The 26583-nt window shown below is 43.3% G+C and overlaps 1 protein-coding gene across 1 annotated transcript in view; it reads left to right on the top strand.

Annotated features, from left to right (window-relative positions):
- The window catches only part of utrn (utrophin), a 227020-nt gene continuing 200437 nt past the window's right edge, over positions 1 to 26583 (top strand). Inside the window, exons 1-3 of the mRNA XM_084082101.1 lie at positions 1 to 363; positions 2429 to 2600; positions 24962 to 25023. Coding sequence (XP_083938227.1) covers positions 2528 to 2600; positions 24962 to 25023 — 135 coding nt within the window. The 5' untranslated portion in view covers positions 1 to 363; positions 2429 to 2527. The remainder of the gene's footprint in view (positions 364 to 2428; positions 2601 to 24961; positions 25024 to 26583) is intronic.

Here is a 26583-nt window from a genome sequence, read left to right as displayed (position 1 = left end):
GGAAAGGCAGTAGGAACAAAGTTTGGGATATAATACTTTACAACATCGCAGTATTCAACCTGGTGACAAGAAACAACACCTTTACCTTCTCTATCTTCTCAATAAGGATACAGCCGGCCTCCTGTGTGGACCAAGAAGAAAAAGAAGAAGAAAACAAAGCATATGTTGGAAGCTTTTACAAATTATTGTTATTGTGGATGCGCGTGAGGAGCACTGTTGCTTTCCAGGCATGGTTAACAGTGCCTTATAAAGCTACCTTCCATAACATGGATTAAAGGTCTATTAATGACTCTTTCTATTATAGCCACATCTTCAACTTTTGACTTGTTTTACGGCTTCGGTTTCTGGGTGACAGCGGCAAAGGTGAGCGTACGTGTGTGTGTGTGTGTGTGTGTGTGTGTGTGTGTGTGTGTGTGTGAGAGAGAGAGAGAAAGAGAGAGAGAACGAACGAACGAACGAACGAGAGAGAGAGAGATAGAAGAGAGAAAGATAGATAGATATAGAAAGAGAGAGAGACGGAGTAAGTAAGAGATAGAGAGTAAGAAGAGAGAGAGAGAAAGTAAGGGAGAGAGTGGGAGAGAGAGTAAGTAAAAGAGAGAGAGAGAGAGAGAGAGAGAGAGAGAGAGAGAGAGAGAGAGAGAGAGAGAGAGAGAGAGGGGTGAGTGAGTGAGTGTGACTTTGATTCATGGACACATCAGAGTAAACGTTACCTCTAGCCACGTTTGACCCAAACGTCCAGTAACAGCGCTGGATGTTTGTTAACTTAGAATGATATGAACACAGTCGCAGTACAGTACCTTTAACTCTGAGAATGGACCTTTACGGGTACATTTGGTTACATTTGTAAACACTGAGTTGGCATTAACATACACATCTTAATTAAGTGTCCATTTGGTTCAATTTGTACATTCAGATTTAAATGAACACATTTGACTGAGTTTAAACATCCAACTAACTAAAGCAGTGCGACTACTAAAGCAGGGGTCTTCAACGTTTTTCAGGCCATGGACCCCCTAGCTGAGAGAGAGAGAGAAAGCAGGGACCCCCCCTCTACATATTGTATGAAATTGTGTTGCTCTTAGTTTTTTCCCCCTTACACCAAACCTCTTTGCCAAACATATCCAATCTACAAGTGAGCTTGTAGATCTGCTATTTTAGCTATGTCTAGCTATTGTTTCTCCTCAGAATAGGAATGCTAGGGTTGAAGTTGTTGGTTAATGTGAAAAATAAATAAATCCTATCACACAAAGATTTGGAGGCCCTCTGTAGTAACTCTGAGAACCCCCTAGGGGTCCGGACCCCCTGTTGAAGACCCCTGCACTAAAGCACTAACCTGTCCTGAACGCTCCTCTCAGATTGTAAATTGCTGTACTGAAAAGACAGCAAGCACAATGTCAGGCTGCTTTATTTTGGTGAGAATTAAAATGATATGAGATGTTCAGACTTATTGGCTTGGAAAGCTTGAGACAAGAGACGCAATGCTCCTATGATCCAAGGAAATCTACAATTAGGCTGTTGCAGTTGTTGGACAAAAAGTGGCACAAGTTGAACTTCTGTGGCTCAAACAGTTGTTTGGTTTAAATACTGGTTTACTGAACCCTTCCCTTGTTTTGGCCTTGGTTGTCAAAGCAAGTGTAATGGTTAGAGGAGGAACTGAAACGGAGAAGACACTGGACAAATGGTCATGCCTTTCCACCCAAATGTACTGTTATTATTTTTGGGGCCTTGCATCATCCCCCAGGCATTGTGAGCGTGCAGTGCTCGATTAAACTGCACATTAACTCCTTTCATGGTAAAGTCTCGAGCTCTTGCGGACGGGACTTGATGGAGTTTTTCTTTTTGTTAACCAGAGGTTTGTTAAACTTTAGAAGGACAGTAGTATTTACATTTGTAATGGAATGGGCAAAAAGGCAGTGCGTGCACTGAAGTTGCAATATAAGTGCATATATGGTGGCTTTACAGAGTAGACATGTGTCCTCACTGTATGTAGTGACAGTGAGGAAACATCCAATATTGGCAGGGGTTGCATTTCTGCAACTGGAATCTGTTTTCAGTGTGCATTCCCAACTTATTTGAATTCTGAAAATAATGCCAGTGCATAATAACATTGCTACTACTATGCCAGTGCATAATAACATTGAAATGCATGTGTTTGAGTGTATACCTAAACATGTTTAGCATAATTGATACTTTTGTCACATGATGTTGTCGCTTGCCAAAAATAACTGAAAGCTAACATAATGAATAGAATGTGATTGTTAAATTGAAAATAAGTTATTTTCAGCGAGTGACAGTGACTGATGTTGTCTTTTGGATGAATCACCCATCTCTCACCATTTTAAGTCAGCCTAAATGCACAAAAATGTTAAGGGAAAACCTAAATGATTAGATGGAGGGTATCAATGAGTTGGAATTAAAGTTTTTACAGTTGCTTTCAGGTGCTGGGAGAGGACGGCCCACTGTGTGGGAAGAGGCAAGGCTCTGCATCATAACATTTGGATGAACAAAACCGGATTAATTGGGCACCATGGCATCATCTGGTGACAACGCTGAAGGAGGAGCCAATAACGAGTTCAGTGACATCATCAAATGGAGATCTGGTACGTTCCAATCATCACCGTGACATTATAGTTGATACCATTGCAATACCAATAATGGCTTAACCTGTGGCCAGTGAATGCATTTTGACCAGATGTTTAGACTGATAGAGAGAGAGACAAAATTAAACAATAGAAAAAAATCACAAGGTGTGTCTAGATGAGCCTATGTTTAAAGGTAGAGAAGCATGTGTGACCCCGCAGGAACTTTATTAAGCGACATGTACGCTGGTTGTTTTGAAGTGTTGTCTGATCTGAGAGGCTGCATTATACTCTGATATCACAAGGCTGCATGGTAAAAAACAATAGAGGGGGTAGAGTAGAGTTGTGTTGCAGTACGTGCATCCAATTGGTAGCATAGAGGAAACACTGACAAAGCCAGAAATCCTGTTTTGCACGGACAGCCTGAGTTCCCATGGAGGAAGGAAGTAACAAAAGGATATTGGTGAGAACCGGAGATGGTTGAATGTGGCAACATGATGAGAAAGAGAAAGTAAAAGAAAAGGAGGAGACAGACAGGACAGAAAACAAAAGCAAATACAAGAGACTGTTGGGATTGGTTTAGAAAGCCACACCCTCTGAACCTTTTCTCAACGTGCTGTTCCATATATGTTAATATTTTGTAAACACCACCATGATACACAGGCAAATACACACTCACACTGGGCATCTCCGCCAGGTCGAATGCAAGGGTGGGATTATGTTTTCGCCACTGTGTCAGTCTATTTGTCGGTCCGTAGCTAATCTCACAAACGACTGGCCGATCAGTGCCAAATATCTTGTGCAAGTAGGCCAAGGAAGTAAATCCCTGAATATGTTTTTGTGTGTGAATACCAATACCTTTCCTCCATATTTGGGCAAGACTGATGTCATCAACATTACATCATCAACATGACGTCATAGATATGACAGAGATCCACAGTGAAGCCACGCCTTTATTAGACGTCACCTCATCTTTGACAGTTGATAACGCTGTTCTGACTTTCAGCGTTTACTATTTTGTAACAGCCCCCCTGGCTTGGACAGGCAACGATGACAACAGAGTTTCAAAACGGATGCTCTGGTTTAATTTCTTTCCACTGTTTCTCGTTCATCATAAATGACCTCAGCACCATAGCAAAGGTTCATGACACAAACACATGTTTACATACGTTATAGGCAGTTCACCTGTTGATGCATACAATTAACCTGCAGAGTTGTTGTGGCTAAATCAGTGCAATGAAAAAACGTTTTATACTTAATTACATAAACATAACACATACTCTTTATGCAATAATAACACATTTAGTGCTCACCTCATACTGCTTTCCAAGGGGGTGTTAAGTTTACTTCGTTTTAGAGACAGATACTTGTTCATTTTTGCTGTTTACACTGGCCTCCACCATCTTACTTTACAACTCTCGTTGATACGGGGTTTCGCAACTCTCGTTGATACAGGGTTTCGCGACAGGATTTCACCATTTTCATGCTATGACTGACACACAAAAGAAAGGAAAACTCTGCCACCTAGCGAAACCTTATGTGTGCCGCCACACATAGTAACGCCACACATAGTAATTGAGTTTTTAACAAATCAACAGAAAGGTTATCTCAGAAACAAAATAAATGTATGACTTCACAAATAATGAAAGAAAATGTTCAACAAAAAAAACAGACTTATAAATATATAAATTATAGAACATTAAACGGCAAAAATACTCTCAAAGACATTAACAACTGTAATATCAAATATCACTAACCTTTGATTAGTGGTAATTTGCACAGTAGTACAATGGTAAACGCTGACGTTCAGAACGGTGTATTCATTTGACATACCTACTGTAGTATGCCCAACTCAAAAATATGTAATTCTTTGAAGCTCTTGGAAGCGGCCTTGCGCAACTCCTCTACCTTAGGTTGACTGAAGAGAATTGTTGGCAAATGTCTTTTATATATAGTGGAGGTGTTATTGTCCAGTTGTGCTGTTAAATCTCTGTGGCGGCTCCCCTAGCTCCTTACCGGGTTTAGGTTCCAGGCCCTGGAATGGGCTCAGTGCCCAGCCTTGGGGAAAGCCAGCAGATTCCAGGCCAGGAATTCCACCATTCCGTTGGAGTTTGTAATTTACAATGCTTGTCTCCAGACCACAATGCTTTTCTTATAAGGATCCTGGTCGCATAGCAACCTCAAAAGTAATGTTTTGTTTTATTGCACAGAGGGAAAATTTAGCACATAGCCTTGCTACCCAGTGGTGCCCACTAAAGAAAAGCCGAAGATGTATAACTGGCACAACTGGATTAATGAAATCTGAATGCTGTGGCACAACTGTTGCTTTAATCTTCATTGTGGATGGGTTTTGTTTTGTGTGTGCGAGTTATGTGTTTGTGTGGTGGTGTGTTTGTGTGTCAGTGGACTTTGGTGATTGTGACTGAACTGGGCACCCCCCCATTCTGTGTGTGTGTGTGTGTGTGTGTGTGTGTGTGTGTGTGTGTGTGTGTGTGTGTGCGCGCGTTTAACTGTTGGTTTGGGGAAAACAATGATTAACATGGGAATTAGTCGTATGCTTGACCGAGCTACAAGTCACAGGGAAAGTTCCAGAAGAAAACATATTGTCACAAGGAAAATACACACACACACACACACACACACACACACACACACACACACACACACACACACACACACACACACACACACACACACACACACACACACACACACACACACACACACACTTTTCATTTGATCTATACACAGTTGACAGTGTTGCCTGGTGAGGAGCTTTTAGATGGGCACTCTTTCATAAACTATAGAGACTGATTCTAAACAGTGAGCCCTCAGCAGCCAAACAGAACTGGGTGCTTTCAGAGGCCCTGTGTGTGTAAAAGAGAGGGAGAGAGGTTGTGTATGTGTGTGTTTGTGTGTGAGAGAGAGAAAGAGAGGCAGAGAGGGTGTGTGTAGGGCTGTGAATCTTCTGCTATCTCACGATTCGATTCCGATTCTTGGGGTCAAGATTCCGATTTTTTCTGTTTTTTTCAAAACAAACGATTCTCGATTCAAAAACGATTTTTCCCGATTCAAAACGATTCTCGATTCAAAACATAGGATTTCAGGATCTACTCCAGTCTGCTGGCATGAGGGCAGATAGCCCCTTTCGGGACCCTGTTTACCTTTTTTGTATTTGGGAAGGCGGTATCCAGGGTCCCTTGACGCTCAAAGCACTCTCTCTCGTAGTCGCGGGTACCACTGTCTCGTCTCGGGCTAATAGCTCGTCGCTTGGAAGTTGCAGAGATTTCTCAAAGGTACCAAAAAGAGCAATACTAAACCGCGGTTAATCTGCATTAATGCGCTCTGATCGGCGCTGCCGTTTAACATTTTTAATAATTTAGTAAAGCTTAATTTCCTCTCTCACACTCTGCTCCACTTCCCATGTCCCGCCTCCCCGCGTTGTGATTGTCATGCAAGCATGTAGGAGCTCGCCAATCAGAGGCAGTACCGTAGGACCATAGAGGTATGCGTAGGACGCGCAGCTTGTCAGTCACCGCGGGGAGGCGGGCCATGGGAAGTGGAGCATTGTTTGAGAGAGGAAATTAAGCTTTACTAAATGATTAAAAATGTTAAACGGCAGCGCCGATCAGAGCGCATTAATGCAGATTAACCGCGGTTTAGTATTGCTCTTTTTGGTACTTTTGAGAAATCTCTGCAACTTCCAAGCGACGAGCTATTAGCCCGAGACGAGACAGTGGTACCCGCGACTACGAGAGAGAGTGCTTTGAGCGTCAAGGGACCCTGGATACCGCCTTCCCAAATACAAAAAAGGTAAACAGGGTCCCGAAAGGGGCTAGAGGGCAGAGTACATTTACGTAGCTTTTATAATTGTAAAGGTTTTATCAACTAAACACGCAAAGGTAAATTCAAGATCCCCCCCCCAAAAAAAGAAAAGAAAATGAGAATCGATTCTGAATCGTCCAACAGTAGAATTCGTATTCAAATATTTCTTTCCTGTGTGTGTGTGTGTGTGTGTGTGTGTGTGTGTGTGTGTGTGTGTGTGTGTGTGTGTGTGTGTGTGTGTGTGTGTGTGTGTGTGTGTGTGTGTGTGTGTGTGTGTGTGTGTGTGTGTGTGTGTGTGTGTGTGTGTGTCTGTGTGTGTGTGTGTGTGTGTGTGTGTGTGTGAGAGTGTGAGAGAGAGAGAGAACGAGGGAGAGAGGTTGTCTGTACAAGAGAAACTTAGATATCTAGCCTCTTGCCATTTTGAGCAGTGATCATTGAGCACTCAGGTGATATAGGATGGGGTGTTTGAGAGAGTAAAAGAGTGAGAGAAAACAGGTGGAGGGATGTTTTTACAGCTGAGAATAGTGAATAGGGGTGTGTGTGTGCGGTGGGGGGCACTCACATGTGACCTCCTGGTCTCTTTTATTTCTTAGTGTGTTTCACTATCTCTAAGAGCAGGGTGTATAGTACCGCCATCATAGGCCTCATAGATTTGTTTCTCTACAAAAATGACACTCTCTCTCTCACACACACACACACACACACACACACACACACACACACACACACACACACACACACACACACACACATACACACACACACACACACACACACACACACATACACACACACACACACACACACACACACACACACACACACACACACACACACACACACACACACACACACACACACACACACACACACACACACACACACACACACACACACACACACACCTGCATCTCCTCTGTAATCATTTTGACTGGAAGTTGTGGTGAGTGGATTTGGGGAATCAACCCACAGGCCAACATGCATAGAGGGAGGGAGGGATATATTTGGGTTGGGCCTCTCATCAGAGTGAAAGCTATTTGTCACTAGAGGAGAGTCTGTAATTCTGAAGCTATGTGTTCCAAATGTGGACGGGCATTATGGTGAGATCGCAGGCCGTGATTAGCACCTCCATGTAGCTACTAATGAGTGTCTTAACGTAGGCATGGGTATGTGTCTGTGTGTGCTTTGCAGGTCAGCAACAGTCTTTCTCTCCTCTCTCTCTCTCTCTCTCTCTACTCACACACATTTCCAACAATATGAGTGAAGGCAGGGGGAGCTGCTGGGGTCTCTTGTTTTCCAGCGTGTCAAGTTGTTATGTAAGCCCACAATGGGCTGGAGAGTAAAAAGACAGAGAGAGAGAGAAATGAGGTCTGGGTGGAATTGTGTAAAGCTAGTGGTCGCACTTGGCCGTCATGTTTTTCCCGTTCCAAATTGTGAATGAAATGGCATCCTGGCATGTCTCTGTGTGTGGTCAATTCGTTTCTTATTTCACCTGGATTATAGTAGTTGGACATCATTCTTCTGAGCCATTTGTTTTAACTTGCTTTGAGCATTAGCATGGGTGTGAGAAGTGAGAACCACTCTGATGTGTTTTCATTTAGTGAAGCCTACATTGTGTTGACTTTAAAATAATCTACCCGGCACTCCAAAGCCATTTAGCTCACGTGCAATCTTAGAGTGTGCTTCACTTCCTAGGTAACCATGACGAGGCTCACAGGCTTTTTTCCAGTGCGGCAAACTCCACCCATCCGGGCGGTACTCCAAACATCCTAAAACAAGCATTAAGTAAAAAATCATTTGTAAACACTGTTGGTAATGTTTAGCCTGTTTCCACCTGCCTTCCACCTGGTTTCCCTGCATGCATGGGTCCCATTCCCCTCCCCCTGCTCATTCACACAGCATAGAGACAAAGGTGAAAGGTCAAATATCATCCAGGGGTGGGTGGGGGTTAGGGTTGTTGTTTAACAAGCATTATGAACACGAGGTGTACAACAGTCCCTCTATATCCCTCTGTCTTTCACGTTTCTCTCCCTCTCTCACAGTCGTGCACAATGTGCACTGCACATATCTGACCTCCTTCTTGACTGTGTTTGTGTGTTTGTCACTTGAGAGCTCTGCTCCTGATAAAGGCAGCTAAAGAACACACGCTAGCCGCTCCGGTTACCTGACCTGCTGTTGTCCTCTCCATCTTCCCCTGTCTCCGCCATTGTGTGTCTCTCTGTATTCTGTCTCTCGCTCTCTGTCTCGCTCTCTCTCTCTCTCCTACTATTACCCCCACTACTATCCCATGTCTCAACCACAACTTGATTTACCGCTTGCACGTTTGTTTACACCGGTGCAGCTTGGCTTTATGTAGCTAACTAATAGTATCCGTCCATTGTCACATTATGCATAGTAGGGCTGCACCATTATGACACAAATGATTATAAATCATGTTAAAATTAAAATGTATTATTCATTAAATAATTATTTTCCTAATGCCGTTGTTGGTCATTGTGCTGATCAAAGCTATATCTTTTTTGACCAAATGTTATTTAATTACCTATGATTTTATTGCGGCTCTGTGAACACAGATTGTTTGTATAATTCTCTCTGCTCTGGTTATCAAACCGTATGAAATGTTGAGTAGACAAGGGCAAGATGCAACAGTACAGCTAACCAAATGTTTCACGACTACATAATTGTGAAACATTCAATCAAGATTTGCAATTACTTTCAACTAATTGTGAAGCCCGGCTTAATGCATAGCAATTGTATGTGCTTTTTATCCAAAGTGTCTTTACAGCACATCTTGAGAAGGAATGGACCCAGTATTTAAGTGGAACCCCTAATGGCAGTGCTCCTGAACTACTCGAATGCATCAGCTAGCTTACATGTGTGCGTTTATGCACTTTAGCGTGAGCGCATGGGCTTTGCATGTGTTCTACACAAGATGACGAGTCATCAGTGGTACTGAATAACCAGTGAGCAGTTAGGATACGTAACTGAAGGGTGTGTAGAGGGTGTGGAGCTTTACCAAGCCAAATGTTATGATGTCCCTGATGAATTGTCACCATACTAGCTGAGCTACATGACACAGGGCTTGGCTCTGGCTGTGGGGTGGACCGTGTACTTGGAAATATTTAGTGATTTTTGTGCCCAAGACACTGCAACATCACATTACATACAGTCAAAAAGTTTGGTAGAGCTCAGAATTAGAGATGATCCGATACCATTTGTTTGTTAGAGATTCAGAGACAATTCAGATTCAGAGACAATGCGTCGCTTTGCGAGTTGTTCAGGTTTGTGGGTGAAATAATGGGTTTATTATCACTTGTATAATGAAATATAAACAATGGTTTAATGCAGGGGTCTTCAACAGGGGGTCCAGGACCCCTAGGGGGTCCTCAGAGTTACTACAGGGGGCCGCCAAATCTTTGTGTGATAGGATATTTTTTTATTACATTAAGCTCTTGAACCCTAGCATCCGTAACTTTAGGGGAATATTAGCCGAAAATAGCCGATCTGCAAGCTCACATCGTTGTGAGCTTGTAGATCAGCTATTTTCCAGCTATATTTCAGCTATAAGAGATTTGGTATAGAGAGAAAAAGGACCAAACCACGCTAAAGACACATTCAAGTATCTGACTTTGATGAGGCAGTATTGTGTTTTTTTTTTATTTCCTGAAAAGTTTATATTTTGGACATAGCTGGTTTCTGCCCGACAGCAGAGATGGGGTGAGCAATTGATCTGTACTTGCACTGAGCCATTGACCGTTAGCATTTGCAGACAGTGATGTGGCCCCCTTTTCACTTTTCCCACTTTTAAGCTGTTTATTACTGTTTTTTTCAACACTGTGTAACTATGCAGCTGCGTTACTGCACATGCGCGTCAACGGACCATCACTAAATGACATACAGTATTATTGGATCGGTGCAGAGACTCATGTACTTGTCAATACCACAACCTGATCCAGTTTTTATCTGTATTGAAGGTACATTGAAACAACTCTGATTTTGAGCAAAGTACAACACAGTGTGCAGTGATTACAGTGTAGGGACTAGGCCTAGGGAGTCATTTTCAACACACCCCTCCAGCATAACCACAACATCCAGCTGTCTCTGAGAGAGCCCAACACAGATATGCAGACACACATTGTGATGATGTGGGCGTCTTGGTTACTGTGCAGCCCCAAACTAAAACAAGTACAATATCTGGCCATGATGATGGAGACTAATTATTTCTCTCTCACATGGTCTCTTGACCTGCCCTCTTTCTCCCTCTCTTTTGAGCCTCCCTTGTGACTTGGTGTTGTTGACCGGCGGCAGCTGTAAGTCCTGTTCAAAAGGGGTTTTGGTGGAGGGTTGGGGTGAGAGAAAGTGTAATGTGCATTGACTCTATATTGCACTCTTTCCATACTTTTAGACCACTGCTACTCAAATGCGCTTCACAGTGTACCTCACATTCACCCACTCACACACACCGCAATGGAGGAACACCGTCCATTAGACATTATTTATGTGGGCACTTTGACACACAACCAGGACAAGCTGGGAATCGAACCTTCTGTCTCTCAGCCACTGTTCAGAGGAGTTCCAGAGGGAGGGGATTGCAATGACACCGGTGTCATAAGCCATGAGCTTCTATCGTTGTGAGTGTGGTTTAGAAAAGTCAAGAGTTCTCATGAGTGTGTTTTGAGTGACTTTGTAAGGAAGAGAAGTGTATGTATGGGAAGTCAGCTGGTGTCTGTTCAGCATTATAGAAGTACTATGTGTACTTGTTTGTGTGCACTGTGATGACTTCTCTCATCTGGCTTTGGTCCAACTGGGAAGTAGGCTAGAAGGGAGCCCTCGGAAATAGGAATCCTGGATGGAAATTTGGGAACTGAGGGATCAGCCAAAATAATCTCCCCTGGGTGCGGTTGTTTTGGACGCTCTGCTACTTTGGTTCACATGTGTGTGTGTGTGTGTCACAGCAGACACACCCCACCCAGCACACATGACATTTTAAGCTCTCCCACTGAAGGCAGGGAAGGGTAGAAAATGAACTGTGAGCGTAGTCTTTAATTCTCTGATAGCTGTTAAACTGATTGTGTGACTGTGTGTCACACAGTCACTCGTGCACACAAGCCTGGTCATTGAGAATGATGTAACCTCTGTTTGACTTATTCCATGCCAGGAAACAGCTGGAAACACACACACACACACACACACACACACACACACACACACACACACACACACACACACACACACACACACACACACACACACACACACACACACACACACACACACACACACACACACACACACACACACACACACACACACACACACAGAATAGTGTCAATTATAGTGTCACTGTTATGTGAATTTCCCTCTCCACTCTTAAGCTTGTCTCTATAGTTGAACCCACCCCATCTTTCCCTGTGTGACTTGCTCATTATGGCTACAAAGCCATGGTTGCTCAATCTACCTGCTGACCTCCTGCATGACACAAGAGGATTTACTAAAACGAAAACAGGCTCAGCGCCCAAAGGTCCACGTTAACCCTTCTTTAAGCTCCAGCAACTTCTGCTAAGTCAACCACTTTTAAAGGGGACCTGTTATACTCATTATTATTTTATTATTACTTATTTCCACCTATTCTATTTTTCATTCTGGGACTCCACTATACTTAGACTTACAGTAAAAAACTAAAATGCAGGTTTTATGCAGCCCTTATTTCAGCCTGTCTGAAACAAACCATAAAAGCTCTTGTCTCTGTAAAGCGCCCTACCCCAAAAAAACACTTTCTTCTGATTGGCCAACCTCCTTTTTTGGATGGATGAGAAGGTGTTTAGAGGTGTAAGTGGCTCAGCTATCTGAATAATATATAAAACAATACTTTTGTTTAATTGAAAAATGTTACACAGTATGACTTTAAATGTGCATATGCTCATATAGGCTTTGTTTCAAAAACAATTATTTTCTTTAAAGCACATCCCATGTTAAAGTGAAAGTATTCTCATAATGCAATGCTGTCAATTATTGCCTCTGTTCTAGACAACACTTTCTCTCAAAGCAAATACCCACAAGTTAAGTAAAATGTTAATCAAGACATTATCCTGCGTTAAGTCTCTTTTCATGTTTTAAGTTAGTTTGGTAATACTTGCTTGAAGTTTTGTTCAACTGCAGTTGCTGCACTATATACATGTAGAATGCAAATGCACTCAGAGGGAAGCTTTATTTCAATGAATTGTAGAGAGAGGTTTTTGGATGGAAAAAGTGAGGCATTGATAGAGTCAAGAAGATGGAGGAAAAGAACCTCCTCCATACTTTCCCAAGGCCATGGGCGGAGGACTGTGGCATTATTGGGCACTATGGGGCATTTCCAATGCACCTCTGTCTCTTGGATAGACTGGACCTCTGACTCATATGTCATTATGTGTGGGGGCACGCACAAATGTGTGTATTTGTGTGTGCTGTGCACATTCTCTCGACTGCAGTCACTATTTATTCATTCTGTGTGCTCTTCTGTGAAAGACCTAACATGAATAAAAGAAGTGAAGTGAATTGTAGGTCTATGGAGGATTCTGAAAAGCCATGGGGGCGGTTTGAGAATGAAATGTATGTATTTGATATGTATGAGATAGCAAAAGAAAGAGCTAGGTTCATTTTGGTTGAAGGTAAAATGAGATTGAAGAGTGCATGGCTGCATGCCTGGCTGACATCTCATAGTGGATGCTCAAGCTCAGTGCAGACTAGACTGAGCTTCTCTTCTTCCCTGGAAAGTCCTGCCCCCTGCAGGATCCTTCCATTTCCATTGACAACACCCTGGTGGCTCTTGTTCCAACTGCCAAGATTCTGGGAGTGGTCCTGGACAGTCAGCTGTCCTTCAAGGCACACATTGCACACATTGCAGCGATCACTCGATCCTGTAGGTTTACACTTTACAACATCCAAAGGAATCAGACTCTTCCTCACTAAGGAGTCTGCCCAGATTCTTATCAAAGCCTTAGACATCTCCAAGCTTCACTATTGCAACCCCCCCCCCCCCCCCTTGCTGGTCTCCCAGCATGCACATTTAAACCCCTTCAACCGAATTACAGCAGAATGCTTTGGCGTGCCTGATCGAAACTTTTGTCTCACCCCTTTTGCGTTCCCTTCACTTCTGGTTGCTGCCCTCACCCATAAAGAGCTACTTTTTTTTAGCAAGTTCCTGTGCAGGTCTTTTTCACCATCAGAGATCCCCTTCTGGATGCCTTCACCCAGTACAAAATGCTGATGATGGCCTCCAAGGCACCCCCTTACCTCCAGAACATGATCAAACCCAAACCCTTCACTCAGATCACACATACACACAGAAGAAGTTTGAACCTTCCCTAAAACCTTGTTCTGATCTCCTACTTGTAAAAATTGTTAAATGCCAAAATTGTAATTGTAGGAATTACACTGTAATATGTATTATATTTTGTGGGTAGTGTCTATAAATTGTTTTTCTTTGCATAATTTCAGCTCCTTTTTATTTTGTCTGTTTAGGTGAGCATGTAGGAGGTAGCTCTTGTGTGGCTGTCAGGGTTTATGAGGATGAAGGGGTAAGTGTTTGGCCAGGTGGGGAAACACAGCCAAGTCTGAGTCTTTCAGGGCAGGGCCCTACCCCTCTCTCCTCCTGACAAACCTTGCCCAATGTTTTTTAGTCCCGCTAGCAGCAGGCTGATCAAGGTCCGTCTGTTTGTTCACTTTGGTCCCAAACAAGTGTCTACACAAGCGTGTGCATCTAAGTGAGTCGTGACCAGCACAGAATTATTGCATTTGCGGTTTGAAATTCTATTTATGTATGTACAGTATTTATATATCTTCAAATGACCACTGTAATCAATTATGTTATAGAACACTGTATTTATACAAATACAAATAGGAGTGATCTCGCCCTGCGATGAATCACCTTTCAACTCATGAGACAGCTTCATAGTACTGGTCCAGATCAGCCTTAAAAACAGGCAGAATCAAACTTCTGCCTCTACAGTATTAACTTTGACTCTACAGTAGAGGTATCAAAGTTCTTTTGGCAAAGGCTTTTTATGATTTCAAGAATTGCCGTCCGACGAGTGGATATGGATTCTTTTCAATCAAACCCGGTACAACTTTTGCATTTGTTTCGGAGGTGTTAAAAACTGACTCAATGTGTAAAAACCTTTAGTCTTGTTTGTATTTACAATGCAACTAGAGGTTCGGGCCGCTATGCTGCACCCACACCTACGTCACACCACCGATCCGACTGATATGCCCATATATGGAGATATCTCTATCTGTCAGTCCTTGTCCCTTTTATGCCCATATATGGAGATCCCTGATGTCCTCAGTATTTGCCCATATATGGGCATGCCCCCTTTTGTGCACATATGACACAATTAAATCAGTCATATGGAGCTGACTGATTTGTTTGCGCCTGATGCCATGAGGACACATTGAGGTCCATATCTTAGCTCCATTGGGAACTCCTTATATGGTTATGGCTGAGTCATGGTGACATGAGCATGAAGACGTAGTGATATGAGTGTGACGTCAGAGGTCCGCCCACCCACCCCACCTCCTTTAAGACAATTATAATACATGAGGATGCATCATACAATCTCCTGGGTGGACCACTTCTGACTAGGGGTATCGCTGTTGTTCGTTAGGGATTGGACTGTACAGCCAGAAAAAACATTTGTCATTCAATTCAATAAACACCACACACAAAGCATCTATGGTGGTGTGTGCATTTGTGTATTTGCACAAGTACTAGCATATCCGTGTGTGAGTAACTTCAGAGGAGGCTGACTTCATTTCAAACAACTCATGTGGGAAGAGCTGAAGACATGCAGAGGCTGACTGATGGCACATCTTTGGGTTCATGACGGATGCTGTCCTGTGGAAAGTCCCCATGGTCCCCTGATTACTTATATCAGTGCCAAGACCAGGCCAGGCACACCCAGCCTAGCCTAGCCCAGCCCAGCCCAACACAGCCTGCTTCACTCCTCTGTGTTGTGTCCAAGCCAGCTGTTCTTATCCTCTATGGGAGGAAATGGCTTTAATTCAATCAGATTTTGGATTGAAGTCAGTGACGGGTGGACCAGGATTTTAGTCTTCTTCACTTCCTATTCTTGAAGGAAAAGAAGAGTGAAAACCAATCAATGAAAAGTAAACTCTCTTTCATTTTTTGTCTTTCTCGTGCTCCTCTCCATCTTTGAGTTGTTTATTCCGTTGCTTGTCATTCACTAAATATACCATTACATGCACAAATGGCCAGCACCTACAGCCTGATCCTTATGTCCACTGGAGCGGCTTATAGCTCCTTCTTAAATGTCAGCAGGCAGGTCATAATTTGACTATATGATGACCAGTCATTTAATTGGACTGTCAAGGTGCAGGTTCGACTCATAAGCCGTATTCATGGCAGTGTGATGGCCGTGTGAGATTTAAGACCCAGAGTTCAGCCTGGGTCATGTTTATCTGCTGTCACATTCTGTGACATGACAGAACGACACCTGTCCCACAGCTCACTTTCTCTATCCCTCACCCTCTCTTGCTTTTTCTCCCAGCTTCACCCACTTTCTCACCCTGTCTGAGGAGATACAGCTGTCAAATAAATCACTGCTAAGTGCTAATGACATGGACACGCACACGCACGCACACACACACACACACACACACACACACACACACACACACACACACACACACACACACACACACACACACACACATCTCCATCTATCTGTCACCTGTCAATTACTCCTTTATGTGACACAGACACTCCACCATCCACTTTTCTCACCCTCCTGCTGTGCGTGTGTGCGTGTGTGCGTGCCTGCCTGCGTATGTATGTGAGATTGCACAGCAGGACAGCCCAAGCACCCCATGTAAACACACCAGGCATGCTCGACAACCCTCCACTTCCTCTCTCTCCGTCGCTCACAGCCACCACCTCCTCTTCCTCTTCCTGATCTCTTGTTTTCACTTCTCTTCTTAACTTCTCTTTTCATTACGTGATGAATTTGAGCAAGTGGATGCCTTGGAGAAAGCGTAACTTTTTCCGGAGGAAGGGGAAGCTGGATAGCGGTCCTCCTTTAGGTAAGTAGTCCCGGGGACACCGTTCACAAGTGGAGCAGTTGAACACATTAGAAAAGCAGAGCATGGTAATTGACTTTGGTAATCAGGTGCAAGACAAACAGAAGATCGGCATCAAAAATAATAGTATACCTACCTATGTTTATCGCAAGATCCATCTTAGTTTTTTGCAATAAACATGGCAGGAGCAAGTGTAATGGTGTGCGGAATTATTTTTGAGTTGAACAGACTCACAGACCATGTTGCAGGTTAAAAACTGAAAACGAAACCTTTGTCTTTATCCACCAGCTAAACTTTTAAAGTTTTACCGGCCTCCTGAAAGTGTGTTTGTAGAACAGAAGAGTCAGGAAAACCTGCGAATAACGGGTGGCAGCTGTCAAATGTATGTTAGTTGAACGTGCCAGGAAGGCACAGTCCTAATGAGCAAATAATAGCAAATGCCAGAAAATCATTTGCTTAACAGTTGGGTCGTGCCAGGTAGATTATGTTAAACCCTACACAGTAAAATCTTCAGTGTTAATAGATGTATCAATTTGTAACTCTGTAACTCTGGGGATTTAACTGTCTAGCTTGTTTACATACTGTACTGTAGGTTACTTTCACATCGTCTGACGCAGGCCCCATTATATCACTCTAAAGCTAAAGATGAAACTTTAAGCTGAACCACTGTAGTCGTCGAGTGTTTTTTTAATGTGCTGTAAATACAGTACTACGATACTTTCTCATGTCTGACGTAATAATTTATGACTACTATGTCTGACATCATATTTTATGACTACTATCGACGACTACTATGAATTAATTTAATAAATAGCAAATGTTATCATGGCATGTTTAAAACCACATGCTGATTCGCTCTATACCAGTCCAGTGTTGACAGGGAAATCCTAGTATGTTTGCTTCCGAGTTGATATAGTATAATCTGTTAATGTAAGAAGTTCTACAGTGGACCGTGAATTATTTATTTACTAGAGTCTTAGACATTGTTTTACAGTTTGTAGCTAATCCAACAATTAGGAAATCAATGTCTCAAGGGAAACTTACCGATGATGGGAAATGGTACATTTGCTATTATCATATTGGCCATGTTATGCTTAAGGTGGGATGGTATGCTTTATTTTCCATTTTTTACCTATGTGACTACTGTTTGATTTTCATTTCAAAACAATTTAATTGCATAGAATAATAGCGTGTTTTACAAACATTTCTGAATGTTAATTTAGATTTTGAATGTCACCATTATAAAGTTTCAAAGGTTCAAACTATTTTGATTAAACCTACCCATTATTTGTGTGCACCACGTTGCATTGCAATACATAAGGATTTTGTGTGTGTGTGTGATTGAATGAATGAATATTTTATTTCCGTGTCCGGACAATTTCTTGACCCATCCCACATGGGATTATCAGACACATCAATTAAAACAAAAACATAAACATTCCAGTGTATACCCAGCCAGCAACTCATAATACAACCTGATTTTGAACAAGACACATACAGTACTTACATTCATATAGACCTGCACATAGAGTATATAAAGTTAATGAAAATTAAAGTTCATCTATTATTATAAGTCACCCTTCTCCTCCTATCCCACGTTTTATAAATATATTCTGAAAATGCAAAAATATGACGAAAAAGAAAGTGTGTGTGACTGTTTGTGTATGTATGTATGTATGCATGCATGCATTTTTGTCTTTGTTTTGTTATTTTTGTTGATTTACTGCCCTGTACCAGTAGCACCTCTGTTTATTTCAGCTACACGCTCACAGCAGTCAACCGTGGTATCTAACTCTTTCCTGCTTGGGGTAGCATTGCTATCAGACTGTGCTGTGGTGCGGAATAGTGAAAGGGAATGCGTGGAACATGTTTGGCTCTGATAAAGCAGTGTGTGGTGGGATGGAGGGAGAGCGCGGGTCTGCAGAGCGGTGCATCAAGTTGCAAACTGCTGTGGGGAAGGTGCAGCAGTAGATTATTACCGACGGCGAGGCTCTCCTGCTGAATCTTTCATCAAGATCCCATTGCGATCAGTTAGGTTTCTCGGTCATGCCGTTCAGAACAATCCGGTGTTCCGGATTGTGCTTTCCAGTTACTTTAACCCCCATGGCTCCTCTTCTCATTCATATCTGCCATCCCATGTTGTGTCTACGTACTGTTTGTGTACGTGTTTGTGCATTCTCTGTGTCTGAGGAAGAGAGAGATACCAGGACGATGCCCCTCTCTTTGCTTTCCAACGTGGGACACCTCTTGTGTTCTTTCTCTCCCATTGCATGCTGGGATGGTGCAGAACAGAGTGTTGTGTGTTCCTCTCACTATCACACCATGCATTATGACTGCCCACCCATGGCTTACCCTGTCCACACTCTCCCTCTCTCTCTCTCTCTCTCTCTCTCTCTCTCTCTCTCTCTCTCTCTCTCTCTCTCTCTCTCTTACTCTGCCCCTCTCTCTCATTAGCAGTGTACCTCATTCTCTGCCTCCTCCTCTCTCCTCCCTCTGTTGCATTCTTCTGTTCTTCTCCCCCCCCCCTCTGGTCAAGGAGTGACAGCCGGAGGAGAGAGAGAGGGAGGCAGGAATGTGAGTTTCTGGTCCTGCATTGCTGGCCTCACTTTATCTCGTCCCTTCTTCTTGCGTTGTGTTGTTTTCTCTGGATTGGCGTTGTGGCAGCGGGGAGGCAGGGAGAGATGGCAGAGCGCGGGCTGAAGCTCAGAGGTAGGACCCTCAACCAAGTCTGTGACACACAGCTGGGTGGCTGATTGGTGTGTCGCTCAGGTGTGGTAGAGTGCTCGAACTTGGTGTGACAGAATGGGGCAGTGTATTCCAGGTGTAGTGGGAGAGCTGCGTTTCAGCTCAGCATAAGTACAGTGGTTAATATTTACTGTTCTGTGCATGTGGTTTCTCCGTTTGTTGTGTAAACTAAACATACGTTTGGGACTTAAAGATACAATTGCATAGGTTCGTAAAAGCGTTGATTTAGAATGGGAAAAAATGTATTTGCCAAACACAGGGCTGTTTTCTGCAGTGTTTTGACATTACCAATGTAAACAAACCTTTTTGTAGCCACAAATTCACATAAAGCACATTTCGAGGAGTCACACATTGTCAAGTGTAAAAAAGAATTGTTGCGTAAACAAAGCCATTAGTGCAGTGATGTAATGGTGCTGTTACGTATGTATTGGGCCTCAAATGTATGTAACATTGTAATACAATTTAGGTGGCTAGTCCAAGTACTGTTGAAGGTCATTGAAATTCATAATGTAAAATTTTTGATTTGTGTGTCTTTCCTCCTCTTGTTCTGACTTGTTGGTTATTTTAACGTCAAGACATGTTATTCACTGTTAACTCAGTTGCCGCTGCTTTGTAGAGTGACCTCGCCAGTGGCGAAGCATAATTTAGCAGAGCCCCATCGCCCCCTAACACTTACTCACTCCTAATTGCGCTAATGCACACACCTACAGCTGCTCTGCAACGGTGTTTTTCAAACTAAGTGCAGGATATGGGATAATCCCCACAGTTGCTCAGGAGTGTTTTCCCTACAAATTCCCATATCTAGACTAGACGCTAGAGCGTCAACAAGGCCTGGCTGGGACAAGCTTAGACAAGTGACCGCTGCGAGGAGGGGGAGGAATGAGTGTGAAATGATGGGAATTCTACGCATTCCACTCAGCCCACCAAGTCAAAATAGAATGCATCTCCACTGTCAAGTTGTAAACTCAAGCTGAGGTGTACGTGCGCTTGTGTTGGTGGGCGTGTGTGAGATTAATTGGTTGTTTGTGGGAGGGCAGACAAAGTTGAAGTGTGAAGTGTGTATGCCCCGTCCTCATCAGTGGGATTGTCCGACAGTGTTTGTGTGTCCTGTGTAAAGGATTAGTGTATTCCAATGGGGCAGGGGTGGAGCAGTGTTGACAGATGGGACAGCTAACAGCTGTTTCTGGATCTTGCCAGCCTCCAGCACAAGTCAACAAGGTGAAGTTCACTGGGGGGGTGGGGGGGTCACAGTCATGACAAAGACCAGGGAAAAGCATACAGTTTACATTGGAGTGCACTGAAAAGCTGGCCACTTAGGCCATCATGATACGTTTCAAACATGAGCTCCAGCCTGTATTCAGCTTGTTGAGCCTCTGATAACTGAAAATGATAGTGGGGCCAAAGTTAGCATTTCTGTAGTATGCTGTATACTAGTGTGGCTGAAGTGGCATTTGTTTTTTTTGTCTTATCAGGATAGAAGTAGAGAAAAATATTAGTCCATATCGCAAACAGTAACTGGCATTTTTTGCTGTAGGTACAGTTTTTTGGCTAGAGGCCACTGCTGCTCAGCTGTGTGGTTATACCTTGTAAGTATCTCTATTTATCTAAGCTCTCGTGTTTGCGTGTGTCGTGCTGCCGTGGAAACCCTCTCGGTTTGTTTGATCTTTCACTTCAGTACCTCCCTCTGGATCCCACTCCTTGCCATGTGGTCACAGTCTGTTTCCACCTGTGAGCCCAGAGGAATATACTGGTGGAATGGCCAGGTGTAATGAGGTTGTAGAGTTTATATGACCGTCTGACCCATGTCAAAAGGCCGCCTACCTTACCACATGTGAGGAGGAACGCACGTTTTCTTTGCAGTCGTAGATTTTCAGGGGGCACCCACCAGCTCAGGGTCTTTTGCACATTGTGTTCTTTGCTCAAACATGTACAGTGTACTTTTGCTCAAACATATACAGTGTACTATGGAATTTCCAGAACAGGGAAAAACAAACAAATTCATGTAAATTGGCAGCCATGTAAAAAATAGAAATTTGAACATTTGTTCATTGCTGGAAAGTAAAATGGAATTCTTTAGGCTCGTCCACACTTGTAGTGATCACAATGAACCCATTTGTCCCTTTAAACCTTTCTCAGTCGAACCCCGGCACCATCATGCCGCTTGTGTGTGTTTGTATTTGTGTGCATGCGCTCGCACTGTGCTGTGAGATGACGCCACTGGGATTTCTCTTCCTGGTGTGATTACTACTTCCTGTTTGGCTGCTGAGGAAGTGAAAGTTTCCTCTCTGGGCACATTAAATGTATATGCCTGTCTGTGTATGTCCACAGACGTGTGTGTATAATTTGTCTCATGAGATGTAATATACTAGTGTGTGTACAATATGTGCACACACGCACGCACGCACGCGCGCACGCACGCACGCACGCACGCACGCACGCACGCACGCACGCACGCACGCACGCACGCACGCACTTACACACATACATACATGAAAGATATAATCATAAAAAATATAATAATATACACCCTCTACACACACACGTGCACAAATGCGCACACAGGTCTCCGGCCCCCTTTATCCAATCATTCAGCAGGACATTCCTGCACTGTGGAGAATACGTAGAGTAGAGGGAGTTAGGGAGGGCAGTATGTATGAATCAGGTGTATTGTCCCGTAAAGATGGTGTTGGGGGTGTGCTCAGGAGATCTGAGTCCATAGGGAGGGACCCTCTCGCCAAAAGGCCCCAGAGGCCCTAGGCTGGGTGCTGATACTGCTGTAGGGCCTCCCTATGGGGCCTTTTATAAAAGAGATGGAAAATTGATATTGTGTTGAAAGCATAGCTACTTTTTTCAATGTTCCCGCAAGGTTCTTTCTTTTTTATGCTTGCCTCTTGGCCTCTGTCTCTTTGTATGTTTCTCTTTGTCCCTCTGTATGTCTATCCCTCCCTCTGTCTTTGTCAGGACATGTTTGGCCATCTTGGCTATTGGTTATCGTGTGTGATTGATTGCCATCAGTTATTGGGCCTCTTATGACTCCTCCTCTTAGTCTCTCTCTCTCTCTCTCTCTCTCTCTCTCTCTCTCTCTCTCTTCTCTCTCTCTCTCTCTCTCTTTCTTACTCTCTTTCCCCCTTCCAGGCTCATAGATCTTTTACTCCTTCATTCATCCCTCTCTTCTCTCAGCTTCCCTCTTTCTCTTTTCTGTCTCGAAAAAACAATTCACTCAAATGCGGCAGTATTCTGGACAACTCATATTTATGTGAAGTAAAGACATCGCAAGACATTGATTAACCACAATTATGTCTGCATCTTGTGACCACACTGAATGAACCAGGTGCAGGTGTTAAACCCATCCACTCTGTGACCTCTATCTGTTCTCTCTACCCTTCTTCAGCTCTCACAACGGTAACCTTTTCCACCTTTCTGTCATCTTTCTCAGTCTCTTGTCTGTCGCCATCTCCTCCTTTACCTTCTTTTTTATATCTAAGTGTGAATTGAATGGTCATTTCCATTTCTTGAAACATTTGGGGAATTATGTATCGAACACCACAAACTTGTCAGTCTCACAAATATCGATAGTTGGAATGACTATGTTCAGGTATAGACTGTGGTGGCAGCCCGACTGCCCGTGTTGGAACGCCAACCAAACCCTTCAAATACAGTCATTAAAATGAGTTGTGGAAAACGTTTGGGGAATTTTTAAAAGGTAAATGTTTTGGAACCGCGCCCCCCTCTCCATCCATTATGTCACCCTTTCACCTCTTCACCTCTCTCAACCCTTGTCATCCCTTCTTACCTCCCCGTGGGGTACATTCCTTTTTTTATGCCCCTACTACTACTACACACACGCACACACACATGCACACTCACATAGACACACACCACAAACAAAGAAGCCTGTGACCCCCCTGGGGCTGGTGTTCATAACCTTTGACTTTTTGTTCAGTTCATGGTGCTTTACACAGCATCTGGTTGAATGACAGTGGTTGTTTAACACACACACACACACACACACACACACACACACACACACACACACACACACACACACACACACACACACACACACACACACACACACACACACACACACACACACACACACACACACACACACACACACACACACACACACACACACACACACACACGCGCGCGCATTTAACGCTTCTCCACCCTCGGTTTATTGTCTTCCACCCAGTCACGGTGCACTGGGGCAGACGTAATTGCGCTCCGTGTTGGCCGTGTTCCCAAGGTGTTCAATATTGAGACTCCACTTGACTGGCAAGACAGTGAGCTGGTTAGTTATATAGAAGGTCAGTGGAAGGGCACGTCATTCTTTAAAGAAGTAACTACTAGACCCCTCCCAAATCTCTCATCTGACTCACCTGAAGTTTAACTTCCAGGATGGTATGTTATCGGCAAACTGCATTGAGGTTGGACTGAATTAGACTGCATTAGATGGCGGAACTGGCAGTATGCCCTTTAAAATGCCATCCTTCTTGGATGAACTGTCATTGGATTCCTGTAATCAATGAGGTGTGCATGATTTCTGTCTGTTTTTGTGGACTGCTGCAGCTGACTGCCGTCATGTGCATGGCAAATTCCTTTCAGAGCTAGTAAAGATGTACTGTAGGCCTTTTCTATTCTCACAGGAAAATATAAGAGTAGGTTTAGAAAAATAAAAAAATCTTTAGGGCTTTTCTGCCGTTATTGATAGTCTAAGTGGAGATGGACAGGTAACAGGGAGAGAGAGATGGGGAGAGACATGCAGCAAAGATTGTGGGGAACTGGACTCGAACCCGCGATACGCTGTCAGGCTACATTAGTGCCTAAATCCAAGGGTAGGTTTTGTTAAACAGATTTTCAACTGCTTTACTGACTGTAGAGCTGCCGTACACCCATGTGCCCTCATTGCACAATACCTTCGTGCTTACAATCAATCTTACGTCAAAGTTGTCATTTATGAAAAAGTTATGTCAGCCTTTCATGGCCCCCCCAATGTTTTGTTCTGCCAATATTGGTGATATAGGAGGTGTCGATGCAAGCAATGAAACGTTTTGAATTTTTTGGCATCATATTCTTTAACTATAATCATATGATGGACTTGGATAAGTCTGAAAGCATTATTTTACGTTGTTTCCAAGGTTCTGTATGGGGCCCTCTGATCCATTACAGGAGACAGACGTACAACCGGCACTTCAAAGCACCTGACCCTCTGCTTGTCACACAATGAGGCCTTATTAGAAAGCTGTGTTGGAGAGAACAAAGGAGGGCTAGGGAGGGAGGCAAGCAGGAAGAGAATGTGAAATATTTACAGTTGGACTCAGAGGCTTGGAGGACTTTATGGTCAGGCCGCGTGTGTGCATGTGTTTAAATGGAAGTAAGACTTTTCAGTTTTGACATTTACTTCTACATAGTAGGAATATTCCCCCACAACTGTCTTGTATGAAATTGTAAAGTCTCTGTGTTGCACAGAACACATTAAAGTTCCCAAACAAATTGCATTTTGATATTTTAAACCACAAGCTCTGCTGCACTTCCAAATAACAGTAGGCCAGAGAGTGAATTTAACTTTGAGGGATCCTGAGGGGGCCTACGAAAATGTACTTTTCAACTTTGGAGTAACTTCCATCGATGATGATGGTGTTTGTTCCGGTTGTTAGAATGCTGGCTGGTCTTTTGTTATAGTCTAACCTCTCCTTATTTGTTTTTTTGTCATTTATTTTCTTCCACAGATGAACACGATGCAGTACAGAGGAAAACCTTCACAAAATGGATAAATGCACAGTTCTCCAAGGTAATCTAAAGCCCTGGCCCCTTTACGGTTGCTACTGTCATTGTTTAATACGACATGGCTCTGTAGTTATTGTCTCTGTCAGGCCAAAAGGCATGGCCGAGACGGTTTTGCACCGTGTATGTGTGTGTGGCTCCGTCTGTGAACAGCTAATCTCCGGCACCGTTGGCTGGATCGCAGCCAAACTGTGCACGCACACTCCCTGAATTTCTGAGCAGTTATTCCCATGGGCCTGTTATAGCGCCACCAGGAGGTTGATTTTTGAAAAACAAAATATTTTTTTGACAGTACTCCCACAGATTTTGTCCAAACATCACGCAAATCGATAAACAGAATGTCTATAGTCATGAAACGAAACAGGTCGTTCACATTTTTCATATTCCATCCTGATTGGCTAAGATTGGAATCCAAAGTTTGCAGGACTTCTCCGTTTTGAACAAAATGCCACAAATCATGAACACAGCGTGTGATTTCCGTGGAATTTTGCATGCACATTCCCACTAGGCTGAGGAAGAAATGCCACTTGAACATTTTCAAATCAGCCTCATAGTGGCGCTATAACAGACCGATTTGTAAAACTTTGTATGCGCACTCCCTAGAGGCCAAGAACAAATCTTTGCCCTGCATTTTTCACATCTGCCATCGGCACATAGCGCCACCAGGAGGCCGACTTATGTAAAACACATTTTTTGTTATTACTCCTTCAGATTTTATCCAAATTTCACGCAAATTGGTACACATTATCTCTATAGTCATGTGATCAAGACAAATCTGTTTGATTCTTCATATTCCATCATGATTGGCTAAGATTGACTATCTTGATCTAAAGTTTGCAGGAGTGGCCCGTTTTGAACAAAATACAGAACATCATGAAGGTGTCCGATTGTAGTGAAACATTGCAAGCACATTCGCACTACGTTTAGGAACAAATGCCACTAGGAGGCCAATTTTTGCACAAAAAAAATAATTTGTTGTATTATTATTGTTCACACGTCATGCAAATCGGTTCACATTATCTTTATAGTCAAGTGATCAAGACGGTTCCGTCCGATTTTTCGGACGGAAAAAAAGTGCTCCCCGGAGCACAGGTCTCCGCCAGGTCAGTTATTGTGGCTTCCTGGTAGCGCTATAATAGGTCAATGTGAAAAGGGTGCCATTTCTTCTTAGGCCTTTCACAGCAATCGGACACTGCATTCATGATTTGAGGCATTTTGTTCCAAAAATTTGTTTTACAAAAGTCAGCGCTCTAAAAGGCAGATGTCAAAAATGCAGGGCAATGGTTTTTCTAGGGATTGTGCTTGTGCGTGCAAAGTTTCACGCAGATCGGTGCAGTTATTGGTAAAAACGCGAATCGGCCTGTTATAGCGCCATCATGAGGCTGAATATGTTCGAGTGGCATTTCTTCCTCGCCCTAGTGGGAATGTGCGTGCACAATTTCACGGAAATCACATGCTGCGTTGATGATTTGAGGCATATTGTTCAAAACAAACCAATCCTGCAAACTTTGGAATGCAATCTTAGCCAATCAGGATGGAATATGGAAAATCGGACAGATCTGTGTTG

This window comes from Gymnoscopelus microlampas, assembly GCF_963454915.1.
Source record: "Gymnoscopelus microlampas genome assembly, chromosome: 16".
NCBI lineage: Eukaryota > Metazoa > Chordata > Actinopteri > Myctophiformes > Myctophidae > Gymnoscopelus > Gymnoscopelus microlampas.
This window is presented reverse-complemented; position numbering and strand designations above follow the sequence as displayed.